Below are 19,662 nucleotides of genomic sequence, written 5' to 3'. Positions count from 1 at the left end.
TTATACGGTATACCTTATCCACAGGCTACAGACTATGATTTCAAAAAAAATCCCAACTAATAATTATTCCTCAGAAAAATTTTTTGGTTATATAGGAAAATTTATGGGGTGCCTGGCTGGTTCAGTAGAGCAGGCAACTTTTTTTTTTTTTTAAGATTTTATTTATTTATTTGACAGAGAGAGAGCACAAGCAGAGGGAGCAGCAGAGCGAGGAGGGAGAAGCAGACTCCTCACTGAGCAGGGAGCCTGATGTGGGGCTCAATCCCAGGACCCTGGGATCATGACCTGAGTGTAAGGCAGATGCTTAACCGACTGAGCCACCCAGGTGCCCCGGAGCATGGGACTCTTGATCTCAGGGTTGTAAGTTCAAGCCCCACACTGGGTGTAGAGATTACTTAAAAATAAAATCTTTAGGGGCGCCTGGGTGGCTCAGTCATTAAGCGTCTGCCTTCGGCTCAGGTCATGATCCCAGGGTCCTGGGATCGAGCCTCGCATCGGGCTCCCTGCTCTGCGGGAAGCCTGCTTCTCCCTCTCCCACTCCCCCTGCTTGTGTTCCCTCTTTCACTGTGTCTCTCTCTGTCAAATAAATAAAATCTTTAAAAAAAATAAAATAAATAGGGGCGCCTGGGTGGCTCAGATGGTTAAGCGTCTGCCTTCAGCTCAGGTCATGATCTCAGGGTCCTGGGATCGAGTCCCACATCGGGCTCCTGACTCAGTGGGGAGTCTGCTTCTTCCTCTCCCTCTGCCTCTCCCACTGCTCATGCTCTCTCTCTCTCTCTCTGTATCTCTGTGTCTCAAATGAATAAATAAAATCTTTAAAAAAAAAAATAAAAAATAAATAAAATAAAATAAAAAAAAAAAAATAAAATAAATAAAATAAAATAAAATCTTTAAAAAATAAAAAGAAAGGAATATTTATTTAAAAGATAATGGTATGTGCTCAGAACAATGGCAAGAAACAATTATTTGACTGCATTTCCTAAATGGCATTGAGAAATCACAGTGACAGTTTGAAACAAAAAATTAATTTGATCCACATCTTGAATCAAAAGTCAAAATAAACTCCAAAACCATAAAAATAAAACTGCATTTTATGTTTTCTTATTTGTCAAGACTTATTTTTAAAGATAAGTTAATCATTTGTTCCAAAGATAAAAGGACTATGGCAACTCACTAATAATGATTATTAAAGGGCACGTTAAGAAAGAAATGTCTCAATGTTTCTGAGACTGTGAAAATATCACGGCTAAAAATATAAAGTGACAATAGGGTGAAGAGTGAAAAAAGAAGTGTCTTTAAAAAACAGTCAAGAAGTGAAAAGTAAGAGAAAATCTGGGAAGGAGAAAAGAAAAACACTGGAAATAATTTAAAGTAAGAAATAACAGATAAGACCTATAGGTGTAAAATGGCAGGCACTTTTGTACAAACATTGTAGTAACAGAGATATATAGTGAAAGGGAAGTTTGGATATGCACATGAAATCTAACATAAAATGACTCTGTTGTCAAATATAACTCTGGAATAAAAGATATAGTTAAATGTTTTATTAATAAGCTTTTACTTTCTTAGATAAAAAATACATCTAAAATTTAAACAAGCCATGTCCAAACTAATGTTTAGTCATTTAACAGGGAAAATTTTAAATTAAAAAAATAAAGCTTACCTCTGTTCATCTCCTGCACTTACATCATGTAAAAGTACATAATATTTAAGGGTATTTGGTATAAACCACTTGGGGTAGGAATAGTCACTGTTGTGCTGAATTCGATGCTGTTCTTGTGATAACTTTGAAAACTGTTCCACAGGTTCAGCTTCACTAGATGATGCTACCAACATACCTTATAAACCATATTAAGGTAATTATCACTTAATTAAGGTAATTATCACTTATCCTTAATAGGATATTTATCCTATTAAAATAAAACTTTATTTTTCAAGCTAAAAAAAGTCTGATTTCATAGATTTTCACTGCAAACACAAAATAATTCCTCCAACATTTCCAAATAATTCAAGGTTTTAAATCTTAGTTTTTTGTTAACAATTTTTAGGTCATTTACATATATAAGGGAATCCATGAACATAAAAATAAACAGTATCAAAATTATACATCAACATCCTCAACAACTCTGCTGAATCCTGTTCCTCCCCCAATCCATCTCACTGCAATTTCATATCTATCCTACCTCTTAACTTCTCTCTGCAACTTCATTAAGAAAACTAAAAAGCCATAATGGTCAGAAGAGGTTAACAGCTATAAAACAGGTTACTAAAAAAATGGAAAACTATCTTTAAATATGAGTTTCTGCATAAGCAATTAATTTTGAGGCAATCAGCAAAAGCAGTTAACACTGACAGTTTACCTTTCCTCTTTGTAAAATGGCTTAGAAACTTATTAAATGTGGAATATTTGAGCTGGAGAAAAGTATTCTTACTTTGTACTAAAAAATTAACTTCTTGCAACCAGTCTTGTATCTAAAGTGCCATTTAACAAAACAACAATGACAAAATCTTGAAGCATCATCAATAAAAAATAATTTCTCCATTCTCCATATCCTCTCAATAATTTTGCCTTCATAGAACTATTTCTGAGATTGATAACTTCCAAAACATTTCATTTTAAGAAAACGCAAAGGTCAAAGGATACAGGCTAAATAGTGGTTCAGAAATTCATGATCTGATGCTGGCATCGACTGAAGAAAGGTCTCTCTATAAGACTCAAACCATGGAGTAGTAGCTAAAATAAAATAGTTAAAATTCTCAATCTACAACAGACAATATTTTAAGTCCATACTCGTAAAAGGTGTGAAAGATAATTCCCAGCAGTAAATAAGTACTTTTCACTTGTACTTAAAGATAAAAATTTTTCACCTCTTCTTTAAGATTTCACCTCTTCTTTAAGGTTTACATATATACATATTTGCAAAAATAAAACTGACTTATTCCTAAACCTGTACAATGATCCCAGAACCTACTTACCTATTCATCCGTTAAATATTACCTATATGAGTAAAAAGATCCTAGAATAAAGTTTTGTGCCTCTGCCACTAGTCACGTTGTCACAAGTGGCTCTTCTTCATAAATATCATTTCAAAGCAATGTTTTCTCAACCAAGAGTGATTTTGACCCCCAGGAAATATCTGACAATGTCTAGAGATATTTTGGGTTGTCACAACTAGGGATGGAGACAGGTGCTACTGGCTTCTAGGGAAATACATCAGAAATGATGCAAAACATCCTACAATGAAAAGACCAAGACAGCTCCCCACAAAAAAGAATTATTTGGTTCAGAATGTCAATAGTGGTTAAGATTGACAACCTCTACCTTATAATTTGATTACTTGAGTATAACAATAACAAAACCTCTTTAAATGAAATTTCAAACTATACTTACCTTATATAATCAAATATAAAGAGGTGTATTTTCACTTTTTAATAAATGTATATAATGCAATCCTTAAAATGTCAAACCTCCCTTGTTCCATGCTAAGCATTCTACGATTTTTTTTTTTAAACTTACTTAAAGTTAAGTCATTAGACTGGTCATTTCACAAGGTTTAAAAAGATTATCTAAATCAATTTTACTAAAAGACACTCCATTCCGGGCCCCTGGGTGGCTCAGTCATTAAGCGTCTGCCTTCGGCTCAGGTCATGGTCCCAGGGTCCTGGGATCAAGCCCCGCATCAGGCTCCCTGCTCCGCGGGAAGCCTACTTCTCCCTCTCCCACTCCCCCTGCTTGTGTTCCCTCTCTCGCTATGTCTCTCTCTGTCAAATAAATAAATAAAACCTTCAAAAAATAAACAAATAAAGACACTCCATTCCCAGCTATTTATGCTGATTACCAAACCTTTCATCTTAATCATTGAAAACAGCAAATATACTTTGTTCACATTATAATACTACATTAACCAACTGGAAGGTAAAGGGGAAAAAGAACCATTCATCTTGACCAAATAGTAATATCTAACCTGGTGCCATATATATATATATATATAATTTTCACTCCAACAAATACCTTATGAGAATAACTCATATATTGTTTAGGAGGGCTATCACTGTAACCATTTCATGTTCACTGCTATGAGAGAAAAAGCATTCCCAGAAATATTATAATCTATATGAAAAGTGGCAAAAATTGGAGAATAAATGACAATACTAGTCTGTTACAAAAACCAATTTTCTAACCAACCAATATCCTGTATCTTCCCCCCCAAATCAGTGAAAATTAGTCTGTCTAGAAAATTATTGTATATTTTCACTCAGCACCAAGGACAAGAAAATTTGGTTAAATAGGAAGGAATCTTTACAGATACACGGAAATGTTCTCTATCTACTTTATTTTTTTAGTTACTTTGCTGCTTCGCTGCTGCTTCAAATTAACAAATAATAGGTAAGTTGTAGATATATAAAAAGGTGTTTGTTTCATGATGAGGTTGAGGAGTTTCTGGGGTTTTTTGAGGAGTTCTGAATAAACAAATTAAATGTTCCAAAATGGCTATTCAGTGAAACACTATCTGTAATAAAAGACTAGAAATCCCATATGCTCATCAGGAGGGGACTGGTGAAATAAAATATGGCACATCCATTAAAGGATGTACCATGCAGCTGTATAAGAAGGGAGAAAATCTTTATATATTACTATGAGGTGCTCTCCGGTGTGTGTGTGTGTGTTTGTTAAGATTTCATATATTTATTTTTATTTGAGAGAGAGAAAGAGAGCATGTGCAGAGCAGGGAGGGAGAGGGAGAGAGAGAATCCCAAGCAGACTGCATCCTGGCAGACTGCACCCTGAGCATGGCTCCACTTTATGACCCTGAGAGAGAGAACAAGCACGCGAACAGAGGGAGAAACAGGCTCCCCGCTGAGCAGGATGGCTCAGTCAGTTAAGCATCCGCCTTCAGCTCAGGTCATGATCCCAGGATCCTGGGATTGAGCTCCCCATTCGGACTGCCTGCTCAGCAGGGAACCTGTTTCTCCCTCTCCCTCTGCCTGCCATTACCCCTGCTTATGCTCTCTCTCTCTCTAATAAATAATAATTATGGGTACCTGGCTGGCTCTGTCTGTAGAGCACGTGACTCTTGATCTCAGGGTCTAAGTTCAAGCCCCACGTTGGGCCTAGTTTACTTAAAAAAAAAAAAAAAAAAGGCAATTACTAAGTCCTAAAAAAACAAAGTGATAAGAACAAACTGAGCCCAATATTTGGCTTTGAAATAAAGAAGCGAATAATGTTTAATCTTAATATTGTAAACAGTGAATATTAACCAAATGCTTGTTTTAATAATCACAATAGACATTTATTTAAAGTAATACATTTGCAGCCCCTTTAGTTCTAAATTGTATATTTCAGGTTCATTCAACTTCTTAAAAATATTTGAGGGCAGCTGCAACCACAGATTTCAACTCCATGTTATTTCTTTGCCCATTCTTCTTTCTCTTTTCCTTCCCAAATAACTTCTTTCAGATATGGTTTAAGGTAAAATTTATCCTCCTCATATTTTGTCCACTGCTCTTTAGGCAAGATCTGATGCCTCATGGTCAGGTCCAGTGCCCTCTTAATGTGAAACATCCTGTCGTTCTAAAGGTTCTCAGGAAGCCTTCTTATGGCCTCTTTCACATCATCATTCTCATATATTGTATCATCTCTCATTAACCCCAGTTTATTGAACCCCGCAGCACTGTAGTACCACTTTCGAATACCCTCCAGCCATCGGCTTGATGCTACAACAGCAGGCCCGCTCGCCATTTTGACCCGAGACTGCAGCATTCTTAACCAAAAATTTTGAAAACTACATTAGGAAGATGGGGAAAGGACAAGAGGGGATAATTAAGCTAAATCTTCATCAATTATAGGGCGCCTGGGTGGCTCAGATGGTTAAGCGTCTGCCTTCGGTTCAGGTCATGATCCCAGGGTCCTGGGATCGAGTCCGTGTCAGGCTCCCTGCTCAGTGGGCAGTCTGCTTCTCCCTCTGTCCCTCCCCACACTCGTGCTCTCTCTCCCTCTTTTTCTCTCTCTCAATCTCTCTTGCAAAAATAACTAAAATCTTTTAAAAAAAAAAAACAAAAACTTAAAAAAAAATCTTCATCAATTATAATGAGAAATCAATAAATAAAATTTAAAATTGATTAAGCCATAGCCAGCCATATAGAGATAGTACCTAAAAACACTAAACAAAGGGACACTTGGGTGGCTCAGTCGGTTAAGCGTCCAACTCTTGATTTCAGCTCAGGTCATGCTTTCAGGGTTTGTGAGATCAAGCCCTGCATTGAGCACCACACTGGGCTCTGCACTGGGTGTGGAACCTGCTTGAGATTCTCTCTCCCTCCCCCTCTGCCCCTTCCCCTGCTCGCTCACTCTCTCTCTCTTAAATAAATAAATCTTAAAAACAAAACAAAACAAAAAACGCTTAACTAAATACCCGAGGAAACCACTAAAAGAACTGGTGGGGCAGGGACACCTGGGTGGCTCAGTCGGTTAAACATCTGCCTTCAGCTCAGGTCATGATCCCAGGGTCCTGGGATGGAGTTCCGCATCAGGCACCCTGCTCAGTGGGGAGCCTGCTCCTCCCTCTCCCTCTGCCTGCAGCTCCCCCTGCTTGTGCTCTCTCTGTCAAACAAATAATAAAATCTTTAAAAAAAGAATTGGTGGGGCAGAGACTCAGGGAGCACAAGTCTTTTCAGCATTTTATCTATGTGCACATATCATTTTGATAATTTTTTTTAAAGTAAAAGGTACTGTGTACCTTTAGAGGTTAGGAAGATACTTGCAGTATTAAAAAAAAATTTTTGTTTTTTAAATATGATAGTTAATCCCGCTCTGTGCCCCCTTAGCACTCTGGCATATCAGATATGCCACATCCCTGTCATAATGTATTATGATTATAAGATACTGTAAATTAGAATGTATTATGATTGGGGCGCCTGGGTGGCTCAGTCGTTAAGCGTCTGCCTTCGGCTCAGGTCATGATCCCAGGGACCTGGGATGGAGTTCCGCATCAGGCTCCCTGCTCAGCGGGAAGCCTGCTTCTCCCTCTCCCACTCCCCCTGCTTGTGTTCCCTCTCTCGCTGTTTCTCTGTCTGTTAAAAAATAAATAAAATCTTTAAAAAAAAAAAAAAAGAATGTATTATGATTACTGATTTAGATGTTTATCTCCCCACCAGATTATGAACTCATATAACGTCTTATTCATCTCTATTATTGCGAAGCAAGGCATATAGTAGGAAATCAATAAATATTTGTTGCAAGAATCACGAAAGTGTTAAAGACCCCATGAAACAGAATCACAGGATTAAAGTTCTAGGAAAGGCCTTAAGAAAGAATCTAAATAAATTCTCTTGTTATCAAAAAATGAAACCAAGTCTGAATAAGTGACTTCTTCAAATTATCCAATTAACTAATGACTACAGTAGTATAAAAACTTGGACACTCTGGCATTTATTGTCCTTCACATTTCAACATGAATTTTCCATGGTGACAGGGAAACAATAGTTCAAATTCCAACACTTACTCCCAGAAATATCCAAAAATTTGTCTTGTGTTAAAACATATTATGCCAGGAACTGCTCAAATACATAACCTGAAATTCAGATTCTTTTAACATGTAAAAGATAACCATAATATTCTAAACTTAAAATAATCAAATTAACTTTTGCTGGAATTAAAGCTAATAACATAGAAAGATATCTAAACAAAATAATTCTACAAACGTTTCTAGCTATACAAGTGCGACCAACTAACTTTACGACCTAAAAGATACCACTTAAATTCTCTTTGAATGTTTAAGGAAATGCAAGCAGGTGCTAAAATAATTAGATTATAAATTATACCAACCTAAAAAGATTATTTTATTAGGTTGCTGAAATATCCTGATTAGATGATGTACTTTTAATCTTTTCCCTCTAAAAGTCTATTCCATTTCTCTGGCCTTTTTCATACTAGAAAAGAGTCACACCAAACATTGCCAACTCATTTTACATATTAATATATTTCACCTACCAATCTTATTAAGAAAACATAAACCATTTAAATCAGATTAATAAACACTTTAAAAAGATTAAATATATACTCATATGTTATAAAAATTTCTTCAACTTAACACTAAGCTGGATAAAAAGTAAAATAAACTTAATGTTCTTTATTTTAGTATTACTTATGTCACAAAAAAAATGTTTTTTGTCTACTGCTAGTTCTTTCATTCAAGAAATATTTATTGGGGCGCCTGGGTGGCTCAGTTGTTAAGCGTCTGCCTTCGGCTCAGGTCATGATGCCAGGGTCCTGAGATCGAGCCCCACATCGGGCTCCCTGCTCAGCCAGGGAGGCTGCTTCTCCCTCTCCCTCTGCCTGCTGCTCTCTCTCTCTCTCTCTCTGTGTCAAATAAATGAATAAAGTCTTTAAAAAAAAAAAAAATTATTATGCTTATGTTTTAGACATTACTTTAAGCACTGGAAAGAAAATAAAGAGCCTAAGTTCCTGCCCTCATGGAGCTTTCTATTAACTTTACAAGGAGAACTACAAAAACATTTTCATTATAAAAATATAAAATGAAATCATGAAGTTCATAGTTGGCTGTCTACTTGACTGTAACCTCCATAAAAACAAGAACTGTTTTTTCCACAACTGTATTCCCAGCCCCTAGCACCCAGTAGGCATTTAAGTGTTTGTTGAATGATTTCCAAGATACAGAACTGCTTTTTCTAACAAAAGAAAACTTTACTTAAATAATAAAACTTATTACATACCACTGATGTTGAGGTCATAATCTCCTGCTGTAATCACATTAGCTACTAATCCTTCCGCAGGCTGACTGCCAGAAACAACATCATTCAAAAGCTTCCGAATGGCTCCAGGCTGAGGTGGTTGGGTGATAATGTTGCTTACTGCTATCTTCAGATTTTTGATTACATGAAGCTGATTATTAGGATCTCTCATATGAACTTTAAAAAAAAAAAAAAAGGAAAAAAACTTGAAATTAATTCTACACAATGCATTAACAACCCAACTATAACAACAACAATAAACAATTGGGTTAATACTTCACAAAAAGAATGCTCAAATCAGAAAACAGAGGGGGCACCTGGGTGGCTCAGTCAGTTACGCATCTGCCATCTGCCTTAGGCTCAGGGCATGATCCCATGGTCCTACGATCAAGTCCCATATCCAACTCCTTGCTCAGCGGGGAGCTCCCTCTCCCTCAGCCCCTCCCCCCTGGTCGTGCTCTTTCTGTCAAATAAATAAATAAATAAATAAATATTTGGGGGGCACCTAGTTGGCCCAGTCAGTTAAGCATCTGCCTTCGGCTCAGGTCATGATCCCGGGGTCCTGGGATCGAGCCCCACGTCAGAGCCTGCTTCTCCCTCTCCCTCTGCTTGCTGCTGCCCTTGCTTGTGCGCCCTCTCTGCCAAATAAATAAATAAAATCTTAAAAAAAAAAAATTTTTTTTTTTAAAAAGGGGGGTCGCCTGGGTAGCTCAGTCAGTTGAGCATCTGCCTTCGGCTCAGGTCATGATCCCAGGGTCCTGGGACCAAGCCCCACATTGGGCTCCCTGCTCAACAGGGAGCCTGCTTTCTCCCTCTCCCTCTGCCTGCTGTTCCCCCTGCTTGTTCTCTCTGTCAAATAAATAAAATCTTAAAAAAAAGAAAAAAGCAGAAATTCCAAATGGAACAGTCTTCCAGAAATACAACTGACTTAGAATACTTCCTTATACACCAAAAGGGCTAGCTAGACAGTCTAACCTCCCACAATGCTACTGCTCCCAATTTTCCTATTTGTAGGTCCTTTCCTTCCCCCTATGTTTGGACCTGCCAGGGACCAATCCCCATCCATACCAAAACCCTAATTCTCACCTCACCCTCAGACCAGTGCAGGGCAGTGTGACCTGTGAGATCTGTGGTATCACTGCTGAAAACAGTAAAGGGGAAGAAAGGGAAATTAAGTGCTGCATGTGGGCTTCCTCTGCTTCTCCTAGTGTACTGCCTGCATTCTCAGCCCTATTCCACCATCAAAAAAGTCAGTGCCCACCCCGGTGCAGGATGTTGATAGTAGGTATGCTGTGTATGTGCTAGAACATGAGGTATATGGAAACTGTATTCTCTGCTCAATTTCACTATGAACATAAAACTGCTCTAAAAAATAAAGTCTACTTAAAAAAACAAAACAAAACAAAAAACCCATAACGCCCAGATCCCTTCTCCCACCCCAATACCTCCTTTTAAAAATAGACAATAATCTTTTAAAAATAGTATATATGGTATAAATATGTGTACTTATAAGAATAAATACATATATAGAAAGTATACATGCAAATTCCATTATGATTGCCCACAATGAAAGAAGGTAGGAAAGGGGACTTCAATCGTATAATGTTTGATTTCTTGTTAAAGGAAAAAATACAATGTAAATATGACATAAAGATTAATATTAGTTGGTTCTGCATAGTGGGGAGCTGGGTAGTAGGAAATTCGCTTCTCTGAATTCATTGTTTTCTAATTTAAATAAACACACACAAGCCTCTCTAAGTAAACTTCTCAGCTGGTCTATGAAATAGAGCAAATGAAAAAAATGAAAATACCATGTTGTATTTCTGATATTTTAAGAAAATATTAAGTATTCTCCCTAAAGTTGGTCTATAATTGCTAAATAACAGAAGTAGCCATGTGTGTATTAAACGTCTCTCAAAATTTTAAATTGGCTAATTATCTTTTAGTATTCCTAAGTGTTAACACAAAAAAAGACATTCTAGGGGTGCCTGCCTGGCTCAGTCCACAGAGCACTGACTTTTGGTTTGGGGAGGGAGGTTGTGAGTTAGAGCCGCTCGCTGAAGGTAAAGGTACTTAAAAAAAAAAAAAAAGACATTCTATGTTCAGAGGTGATTTATTAGATAATCCTACTAATAAATCCAGAAATGAGTTAACAGATGTGGCAGCCAGCTTCTGAAATGGTCCCCAATGATGCAATATTTTGTGTTATACATACTCTTGTGTAGTCCCTTCCCACATCCCAGCGTTGGCATATGTGACCAGTAGAACACAGCAAAAGCAAGGGCATTATTACTTCTGAAATAACATTGTAAGAGTACAGCTCTTACCTTGGGTTCTCTCTTTCATCCCTCCCTTTGACAGAATCTAACTGCCTCGCCATGGGGACACTCAGGGAGTCTGTGGAGAGGCCTACATGGCACAGAACAGAGGTCTCGGGACAACTTCTAGTGAGGAAATGAGACTTGCCAACAATCCCATGAGTGAGCTTGGAAGCAGATCCTCCAGCCCCTGATGACTATAGTCTCTGCCGACAGTTCCACTGCAACCTCAAGAGAGACCCTGAGCCAGAACCACCCAGCTAAGCTACTCCCAGATTCCTGAGAAACTGAAAGATTTTAAATAAATGCTTTTTTTTTTTTCCCCCCAAGGTGCTAAATTTTGGAGTAATCTGTTATACAACAATAGATAAGTAAAACACGGGAGTATCACAAAACTAACCTAATAAAAAGGAAGGTAAGAACTAAGAATGATTAAGAGATATGCTCTTAAAAAATCACACACAGGGCGCCTGGGTGGCTCAGTCGGTTAAGCGACTGCCTTCGGCTCAGGTCATGATCCTGGAGTCCCTGGATCGAGTCCCGCATCGGGCTCCCTGCTCGGCAGGGAGTCTGCTTCTCCCTCTGACTCTAACCCCTCTCATGTGCTTTCTCTCATTCTCTCTCTCTCTCAAATAAATAAATAAAATCTTTAAAAAAAAAAAAAAAAAAAAAAGAAATCTCTCTCTTTAAAAAAAAAAAAAAAAAAATCACACACAAAAAATTCAAAAGCTCAGCTTAATTAAGAGTACAACATCACAAAAGCTGACTTTATATATCACATAACATCTCAATTTCAAAATAAAATTCAGCTCTACCACTGTCTTACTTTTATAAGTTACCATATAATTTCTTGAATACTGTTATTATGAAGTAACATTTCCTAGTATGTGCAGTTCCATGGAATACTTTTTCCTCAAGCTAGTTAAGAGTTGTTTTAGAAAAATCAATTCCAGGTTTAAGTAAATTTGAGAAATATAGGATTAAGTTTTTAAAAGGTCTCTTTATACCAGGTCTTCCGAGAGCCTTTAATGTGCTAAATGACACTGTAATTCTCCCAAACACATCTATTTTAAGGTAACTTATTGGATCACAAAATTCATTTCCAGAGAACGGATAATACATCGGGTGTTCTATGGAACATATTTTGAAAAATGTAATAATGGTATTTTTTATGTTTTTACCTAGCACAAGAAACTTTACTGTATAAAGCAAACCTCAATTGCTGGGTAAAAATCATAACTTGTACAAAAATGACACAAACAACATATATATCTAAATTTTGAAAACTTGACTTGAATTTACCCAGTTTGGTACTTGAAGTAGTTAAGCTTGATGAAAAAACTTGATGAAATACTTTTTAAAAGAAACTTAAGAAAACAAGAGGCAGTAAGTATCCTTCAAAGGTCCTTCAGAAAATATTCAAGATTTACATAAAAATTACATTCTATTCTTTTTAAACCCTTAAATTTAATCCATTTAAAAATAGTAATATATACCTTTTGAAAGTAAAAACCAAGTACTTTCAAAAGTTGGTGTTTAAGTTAAATTTTCTTAAGTCTTATAAATGTCTAAATGATGTGTTGAAAACTGCTTAGAATTATTAAAGAACTATCACGATTGCAGCAAAACAGTGAGGTTTGGTTAAGTAATACTACCACCACTACTCTTTGAATGGATGGCCAGTGGAAATTTCTCAAGCAGTATTATGATTACAAACTTTGTGTTGAAATGACAAATATATATTCTTTAAGTTTCAAACATATATCTAGCATAACGATCATAAAAATATATCTAATTGCTGTTATTTAATATAAATAAATACTTGCGTTTAAAAAAATGTATCCAAGGAATCTAGAATGGTTCTCCACTGCCTAATACCTCAGGTCTAAACTGTATTTGTAAGGCACTACACATGGATGGTATTCAAATTTGTTTTCTCAACCCTCCCAGTACAGTTTTAAACCATGTGTTTCTCTACTGACATCTAAAAAAAAAAAAAAAAAGTCCCCTGGAAATACTCAACAGTGTACATTGATACCTCAGTAGTCAAAGCAAGTTTTGACCTCAAATACCTGCAGGCCAGAAATGCAGTCCAATCATTTTTTAAACATTCCTTTCTCCTTCTAAGGAAATTTTAGCTGTTTTGGTTAGTTGTATTTTTAAATTATGTGCCTGAAGTTATATTCTCATGCCTCACTGCCTAAAGATAAGCTAACTTCGAGGAATCCCCACACTTGAGACAAAAAAAAAAAGTAGGCTTTTCTGGATGGCAAAGAACCCCAAAATTTATTTACCAGCCAAAAAATTAAACCACAGAAAAATTAAGTCCTTTTCACCAAATTTCTAATGCCACCACCAAAGTCTATGCCCTAATTCTCTTGAACTTTGAAATTGTTATCAACTACTATCTACCCTTATAAACCAAACAATTCTCATCTCCCCAATTTGATACCCTTGCTCAAGAATCTATGACTGCTATACACTTAACCAATAGATATGAAATCCAAAATCCCTTTCCTAGAATTCAAGACCCTCCCTCATCTAGGCATCTTCCCTTACTATACTGTACTCTGATAGGGACAGTTTCCTCACTGTTCCCCAACCACTCAACCATAATTTACACCTTTTGCCCATGCCATTCTAACCTCACCCCTCCTCAACAGGGAATGCTGGCACTTTTCCTTTCCACCAACTGTCTACTCAAGGATGAAAGTCCAATTCATTGTATTTCTTCCCTAAATCTTTTGCAGTTTACAGAAGGAAATCAGAATACTGAAGTGAGCCCCTATTCACTGCACCATTCAATGTAGAAGGCAGAAGCCAGATGTGGTCAATGGGCAATTGAAATGTCTAGTCCAAACTAAAATATAAATGTCTAAATGCGCACCAAAGTTCAAAGACTTGGCAACAGAAAAAGAATGTAAAATACAAAGATGTTTTATAATGATTACATGTTGAAATGCTAACATTTTGGAAATATTAAAACTAATTTCACCTGTTTAACTTTTTTTATAATGTGACTACTAAATAATTTAAAATTGTGTATGTGACTCCCATTTTATTTCTACTAGATAGCACTGCTCTCTAGTGTGAATAAACAATTCTATTGCCAGGAGATAAGATGAGCTAAGAACACCCTGAGTCACACTGCCTGTTTTTAAATCTTTCCCACATGGAAGACTGTGGACAAGTTAACATCTCTATGCTTCAATGTCCTCAAATTTAAAATGGTGGTAAGTTAGCTACCTCATATTATTCAATGAGAACTAAAAGAGAAAAGCTAAATACAGCAGGTATCAGGTATTAGTATTATTCTTTATTAAAAAGCAGGAAAGGGCATACACATCAAAGTCAAACAGATTCTCACATTTTTTAAAAGACTTTAAGAATGTAGGGCACTTTGTTGTTCTTGTTGATTTAGTATAACACTGGAGGAGCTGAGATTGATCACTAAGGTACAAGCTGAAGAAATCCAAGAGTTCCCAAACTTTTTTTGGACAGCTCCTGCTCTCCTTTAAATAATAAAGTGAACTTACGGAGCTATTCTCCCAAAGAATACACACCTGTGGCATGTAAATACATAAATTTATGGCACAGCACTTTTTGTGGAGAAATCATCATAACCAAATAAACATCATAGTCGTTCGCCTGACACAGCCTTGTTATAGAACCCTTCATTTTATACAGCCCTTAACAAAGAACTTCACCTATACTTTATGTTCTGTTCACAAAGGCAGATATATTATTGGTTAAATAGTCGGGAGTTTTACTATGCTTATTTCTCCCTAATAAAGAACCTAAAGGTGGAGAAAACAGGTAGCTCTTAAATAAAAGACACATTTCTCCTGTTAATTAAACTTTTATCTGAAAAGCTAAATTTTAGGGGTTTCCATTCCTATAAATCTATTCAAATCCAACTATCTAGATTAATTACAACTTGTCCTTACTTCCTCGTCCATCAAGCAAAAGGCTTTCATAACATTTTTTGGGAAGAGGTTAAATAAAATATTATATACCTACTAAAATGTTTATATTTTCAAGGAAAATACATGAAATAACTAAACAGAAGCTTAGAAAGAGACAGACCCCATTACCCGAAGAATGTAATATTCAAGACAACTTTCAAAGTCCAGTTTAACACCCAGAGGAAGATGATTCGTCTTCTTTACTTAGGCAGCAATCTTCCTACCCTTACCCGCCTTGCAACTTTCCAATTCCCTCCCCATGGCCGTTGAAAACCGTCTCAATGCCCTTCTCTGGGGCTCATGTTTTTCTTTCCTCTCATTACCAAGCAGCTCGGCTTGTCCCGGGAAGAAGGAAAGTGCCCAGAAGAACCGGAGGATAGGACCGCGCTGTCTTGACAACCTCACTCATGGCCCCTCCCCCAGCCGCCGCCGGAGACACCGCGGGGCCCCAGCCCCAGACGCCACTCTACCGGCTCCAAGATGTAAACATCGCCCTTTTCTTCCCTGCCCGCTCCCAACTTCCTTCTCCCAGCCCGGCTTTGAGGGAGCACAGTGAAAAAGGGAGGAGACCACATACCCTCCGAAGTGAGGCGAGAGAAGGGCTTAAGCAACTCCGCGAAGCTAAGGTGATTGAGACGAGTGAGCCGCTCGGCTTCGTCGCTGCACAGAGCGGCGACACAGGGGACGAAGGAGTCCGGGATTAGCTCCTGCACTGATTGTACACACTGGGCCATCGCCGCGGCAGAAGCAGCGGCGGCGCGCGCCCTCCGGCCCACTCTCAGAGGCCGATCCTGCGGCTGCAGCAGCTACTGCCGCCGCCCGCCGGCCTAGCCCGGCCGGGCGGGGCCCCACACCGAAGCCTTGAGACCAATAGAAGGAACAGACGCCGCTGCCTCGGCTCTCGGGCACACAACACCGACCCCTCCCCGGCACCGCCGCTCCTCAGGGCTCGCCCCGGCGTCCTCGCATTCCACCCCGATAAGTGGAGACGCCGACAATCGCCAGTTAATCCTCCCGACGGCAAAACCTTGGTCACTGCCCGACCGGAACCGCCATATTGAGGCCGAACCCTGACCCACCGGCAGTGCCCGTCCCGGCAGGCCCCGCGCTCGCCCCTCACGTGACGGTATTAAAGGAGGCGATGGGGGCGGGGGGAAAGGGCGAGGAGAGGGAAGTGAAGAGCGACGGAGGCCGGTGGGAAGACTGGTGCCGGAAATGGTGGGGTGGGTGGGCCCCTACGGGGAGGGGCGGGGCTACCAACTTGGTGGGCGGAGCCGAACAGGAGACGCGCGACTTTAGGCCTGGTTTTCAGGCGGGCCCTTGGCAACGCCGAGAGAGCTGCTCGGGGCGAGCGTACAGGTCGGCGTTCGAGATCCGTCTGTCACAGTGGTGGACGGGCGCTCGCTCGCCTTGCACGCGAGCCGGGTCTGCTTGGAGCCCCAAAGCCTCTCCCTAGAAACAATAGGGAAATAATGTGGCTGTTCGCTCTGCTTCCCGAGCTCCCGGCAGAACGGCATGGGGCACCTGCTCGCGGAAGAGTGGTTCCCGTGGCGCCGGCCTGGTATCGCTTGAACACAACCATGCTTTTAGAAGCGGGCTACCGAGCGAACGTGGACTTAACCAGTGAGCAGAAATGTATGTGCTGCAATTAACGCGAGTGTAACGGAAAGCTCGCGCTACCGCGTTTTTGTTGGTCGCAGGGAAGGAGTATGCTTGCAAACGTCTGAGTCTTCCGTCCGCAGCCGCGTGCTTTATTTCACTGTGCCGGGAGGTTTTCTTCGCAGCCGCAGAGGTGAGAAGCCAGTAATTCCTTACCAAATGGAGTCTTAAACTGGCTTCCGTTCTTAGCGTTCCTTTTTATAGATTGTTCTTTTACATAAGTGGAAGTGAATGAAAGGGATTCTACTATCGTGTCACGGAATGGCTTGAATTCCTTCTGAATTGTTTGCCAAAAATATAAAGCAAGGAAAAATACAACGCTCTATAGCGATTTTATGGTACCCTGACTTAAAGGAGGCTTTCCCAACACGAGTACCTCAAATTGTCGGATTGTTTGGCGCCTTGGGGTTTTTACCGTCATAAGAATTTATAACAAGCAAGAGGTGTATGCCTTCCTCCTGTAAATTGAAAGGTGGGAGGTAAGAAAGGACAAAAAGACATAAGGACTTGACAGCTAAGCCACAAATCAGTTTAGAAAAGATAACGTGCAAGTTGAGGATCAGGAAATTCATTTTAAAACTATTTGTGCCAGAGCACCTCTTGGAAATTCTTCTTGTATCTCCAGGAGCACACATTTCCTTTTGATACTTAAGATCTCAATCCCTTATGTGAGAATCCGTACGAGTGAGTATGACTCAAGTTATATATATATATATATTTACATATATATATTACATATATATATTTACATATATATATTACATATATATATTTACATATATATATTACATATATATATTAACATATATATTACATATATATATATATATTTTTTGGTTAAGAGGGCTCCTCAGTGCAAGCATACTACTTTATTTAGCACTCAGCTCAAAGTAAAAGTTAAAAAGGCAATATATTTTTTACACTAAAGTTAAAACTAGTTGTATTAGGCTCTCTGAGAAGAACTTTCAAGAGTAATTTAGCCTGAATGAATTTTTTTAGATAGTTGCATTCCATAAAATTCACCCCTTTAAAGTGTACATTTCAGTGGCTTCTAGTATATTTGAAGTGGCACAACCATTGCTTCTATCTAATTCCAGGACATTGTCATCACCCTAAAAAGAAGCTTGGTACACATTAGCAGTCCCTGTCTACCCCTCACCCCTACCAGCCCCGGGCAATCACTAATCTACTTTCTGTCTTTATAGATTTATTTATTCTGAACATTACATATAGATGGAATCATTTTGTGTCTGACTTCTTCACTTAGCATAATGTTTTCAAGGTTCTTTCATGTATCAGTATTTCATTCCTTTTTATGGCTGACCCTAAATGGCTTTTTGTCTTATGCATTGACTTTACAGTCTAACACCACATTCACACATAGTGTTTCCAGTAAGTAACTCACTGTAAAAAACTATTTCTTCCCATTCTCTCCTGGTCTTCTAAGATGTTCATCTTCTAAAGTGTTGTCCTCATCTAAAGGTTAATGCAGAGTCACTGCCACATCTGCTTTCCAGGCTGCAGGAATGGAGAAAAGAGAATGGAAAAGCACATGATTAATGGTTTAGGATCAAATTGTATTAGTGGCATTCAAAAATTTCACTCACATCCCACTGGCCTCAGTGAGTCTCACGATCACATATATCTCCAACAGAGACTGCAAAACATAGGCTTCTCCTGAAGAGGAGGAGAGGGAATATTATTTATAAAGTCAAGGGTGGGGCACCTGGGTGCCTCAGTCGTTAAGCATCTGCCTTCGGCTCAGGTCGTGATCCCAGGGTCCCGGGATTGAGCCCCACGTCGGGCTCCCTGTTCGGCGAGAAGCCTGCTTCTCCCTCTCCCACTCCCCCTGCTTGTGTTCCATCTCTCGCTGTGCCTCTCTCTGTCAAATAAATAAATAAAATATTTAAATAAATAAATAGTCAAGGGTGTCTACCACACTTTATTAGGAATGAGGTATCCTACGGAATGTATTTGTGTGGGGTCCATGATACCACACATCTCTCGTTTCTCTGATTCCTCTGGACACTGGCCCATTTTCATCACACATCCTCTGGACTATTCACTGTGTCCACGAAAAATTAGATGCTTTGATTGTGCAGGCTTTGGCCATGTGCCCGCCCTCAAAGTCAAGAGGATAGGGTCTATCACAAGAGGCAACTTGTTGGACAAAACAGTAACAATAACACAAACAACTAAGGACCTCTTTTCCAATATCAAATATGAGAACCAGCTTCCTTCTCTCCCCAAAATAAAAGAATGCTGTAAAACTTCTGCTAAGCCAATGGGCTTATATTTATATCTATACTGTGATATCAAGCATACATTGATTGTTTTATTTTGTATGTATGGTATTTCCAGTCTCTTCTGATGGCTAGTGAAGTCAAGTTTAAAGAACACAGATGCTGAAGTCATAGAGGGGGTTCAAAAGTAGTGCTACCACTTGTGAATAGAAATAATATCACCTTTATTGGTCACTGTCTACCAAGCACAATGCTTGATGTTCTCTACTGCTTCTGCTTCTGATACAAACCCTGAGAAGTACATGCATCGCCAATTTTCAGATGTAGAAACTGAAGCACAGATCAGTTAATTAATTTGCCCAAAGATAATCAGCACTGGAGCCAGGAACAAAACCAGCACAGTTTAACCCTTGAGACTTGATCACTAGGATAAATTGCTTTTCCATGTTTCCTTCCTTTGAAATCACCTCCAGAAGTTTTAGTTTGCAACAGCATACATAGTTTTAGCAAGAAATCTGTGGCTTTTGACAAGTCCCTTATCTTTTCTGAGCCTCACATTCTTTATCAGTAAGCTTAGAAAGTTGGGGCTAGAAGATATCTTGTATTTGTTTCAATGTGAAGATCTGAGAATCTATTTTCTTTCCACTATTATTACATTTCACTGTGTCAACAATAGATGGCGCTATTGAGTATTGGTTTTAAAACCCAGTAAAAACCACTCTAATT

General features: G+C 38.8%; 1 protein-coding gene, 1 long non-coding RNA gene and 1 pseudogene across 5 annotated transcripts in view; 1 reads left to right on the top strand and 2 right to left on the bottom strand.

The window, feature by feature from the left end:
• The window catches only part of TRAPPC8 (trafficking protein particle complex subunit 8), an 84,355-nt gene extending 68,268 nt beyond the window's left edge, over window positions 1–16,087 (bottom strand). For 2 of the 4 annotated variants that reach the window (XM_064577779.1, XM_064577780.1), the window contains exons 1-4: window positions 15,612–16,085; window positions 8,734–8,928; window positions 2,645–2,734; window positions 1,664–1,838 (exon numbers count right to left, since the gene is read on the bottom strand). In XM_064577779.1, the coding sequence (XP_064433849.1) occupies window positions 1,664–1,838; window positions 2,645–2,734; window positions 8,734–8,928; window positions 15,612–15,768 (617 nt within the window). In that variant the 5' untranslated portion in view covers window positions 15,769–16,085. Of the gene's footprint in view, window positions 1–1,663; window positions 1,839–2,644; window positions 2,735–8,733; window positions 8,929–15,611 lie in introns of those variants that run through there. The other 2 variants (XR_010407272.1, XM_064577781.1) reach the window with 2 other exon arrangements.
• Window positions 5,131–8,726, bottom strand: LOC123852670 (cytochrome b-c1 complex subunit 7-like; annotated as a pseudogene).
• Window positions 16,088–16,153: 66 nt separating the features above from the next.
• The window catches only part of LOC135362501 (uncharacterized), a 46,162-nt gene continuing 42,653 nt past the window's right edge, over window positions 16,154–19,662 (top strand). The window contains exon 1 of the long non-coding RNA XR_010407273.1: window positions 16,154–16,826. This is a non-coding gene — a long non-coding RNA (uncharacterized LOC135362501). The remainder of the gene's footprint in view (window positions 16,827–19,662) is intronic.

This window comes from Mirounga angustirostris, unplaced genomic scaffold (genome assembly GCF_029215605.1).
Source record: "Mirounga angustirostris isolate CCGP_5_RB_7025 unplaced genomic scaffold, mMirAng1.0.hap1 SCAF_14, whole genome shotgun sequence".
NCBI classification, from domain to species: Eukaryota; Metazoa; Chordata; class Mammalia; order Carnivora; family Phocidae; genus Mirounga; species Mirounga angustirostris.
The sequence above is the reverse complement of the archived record's forward strand: the minus strand, read 5'-3'. Positions and strand labels throughout refer to the sequence as shown.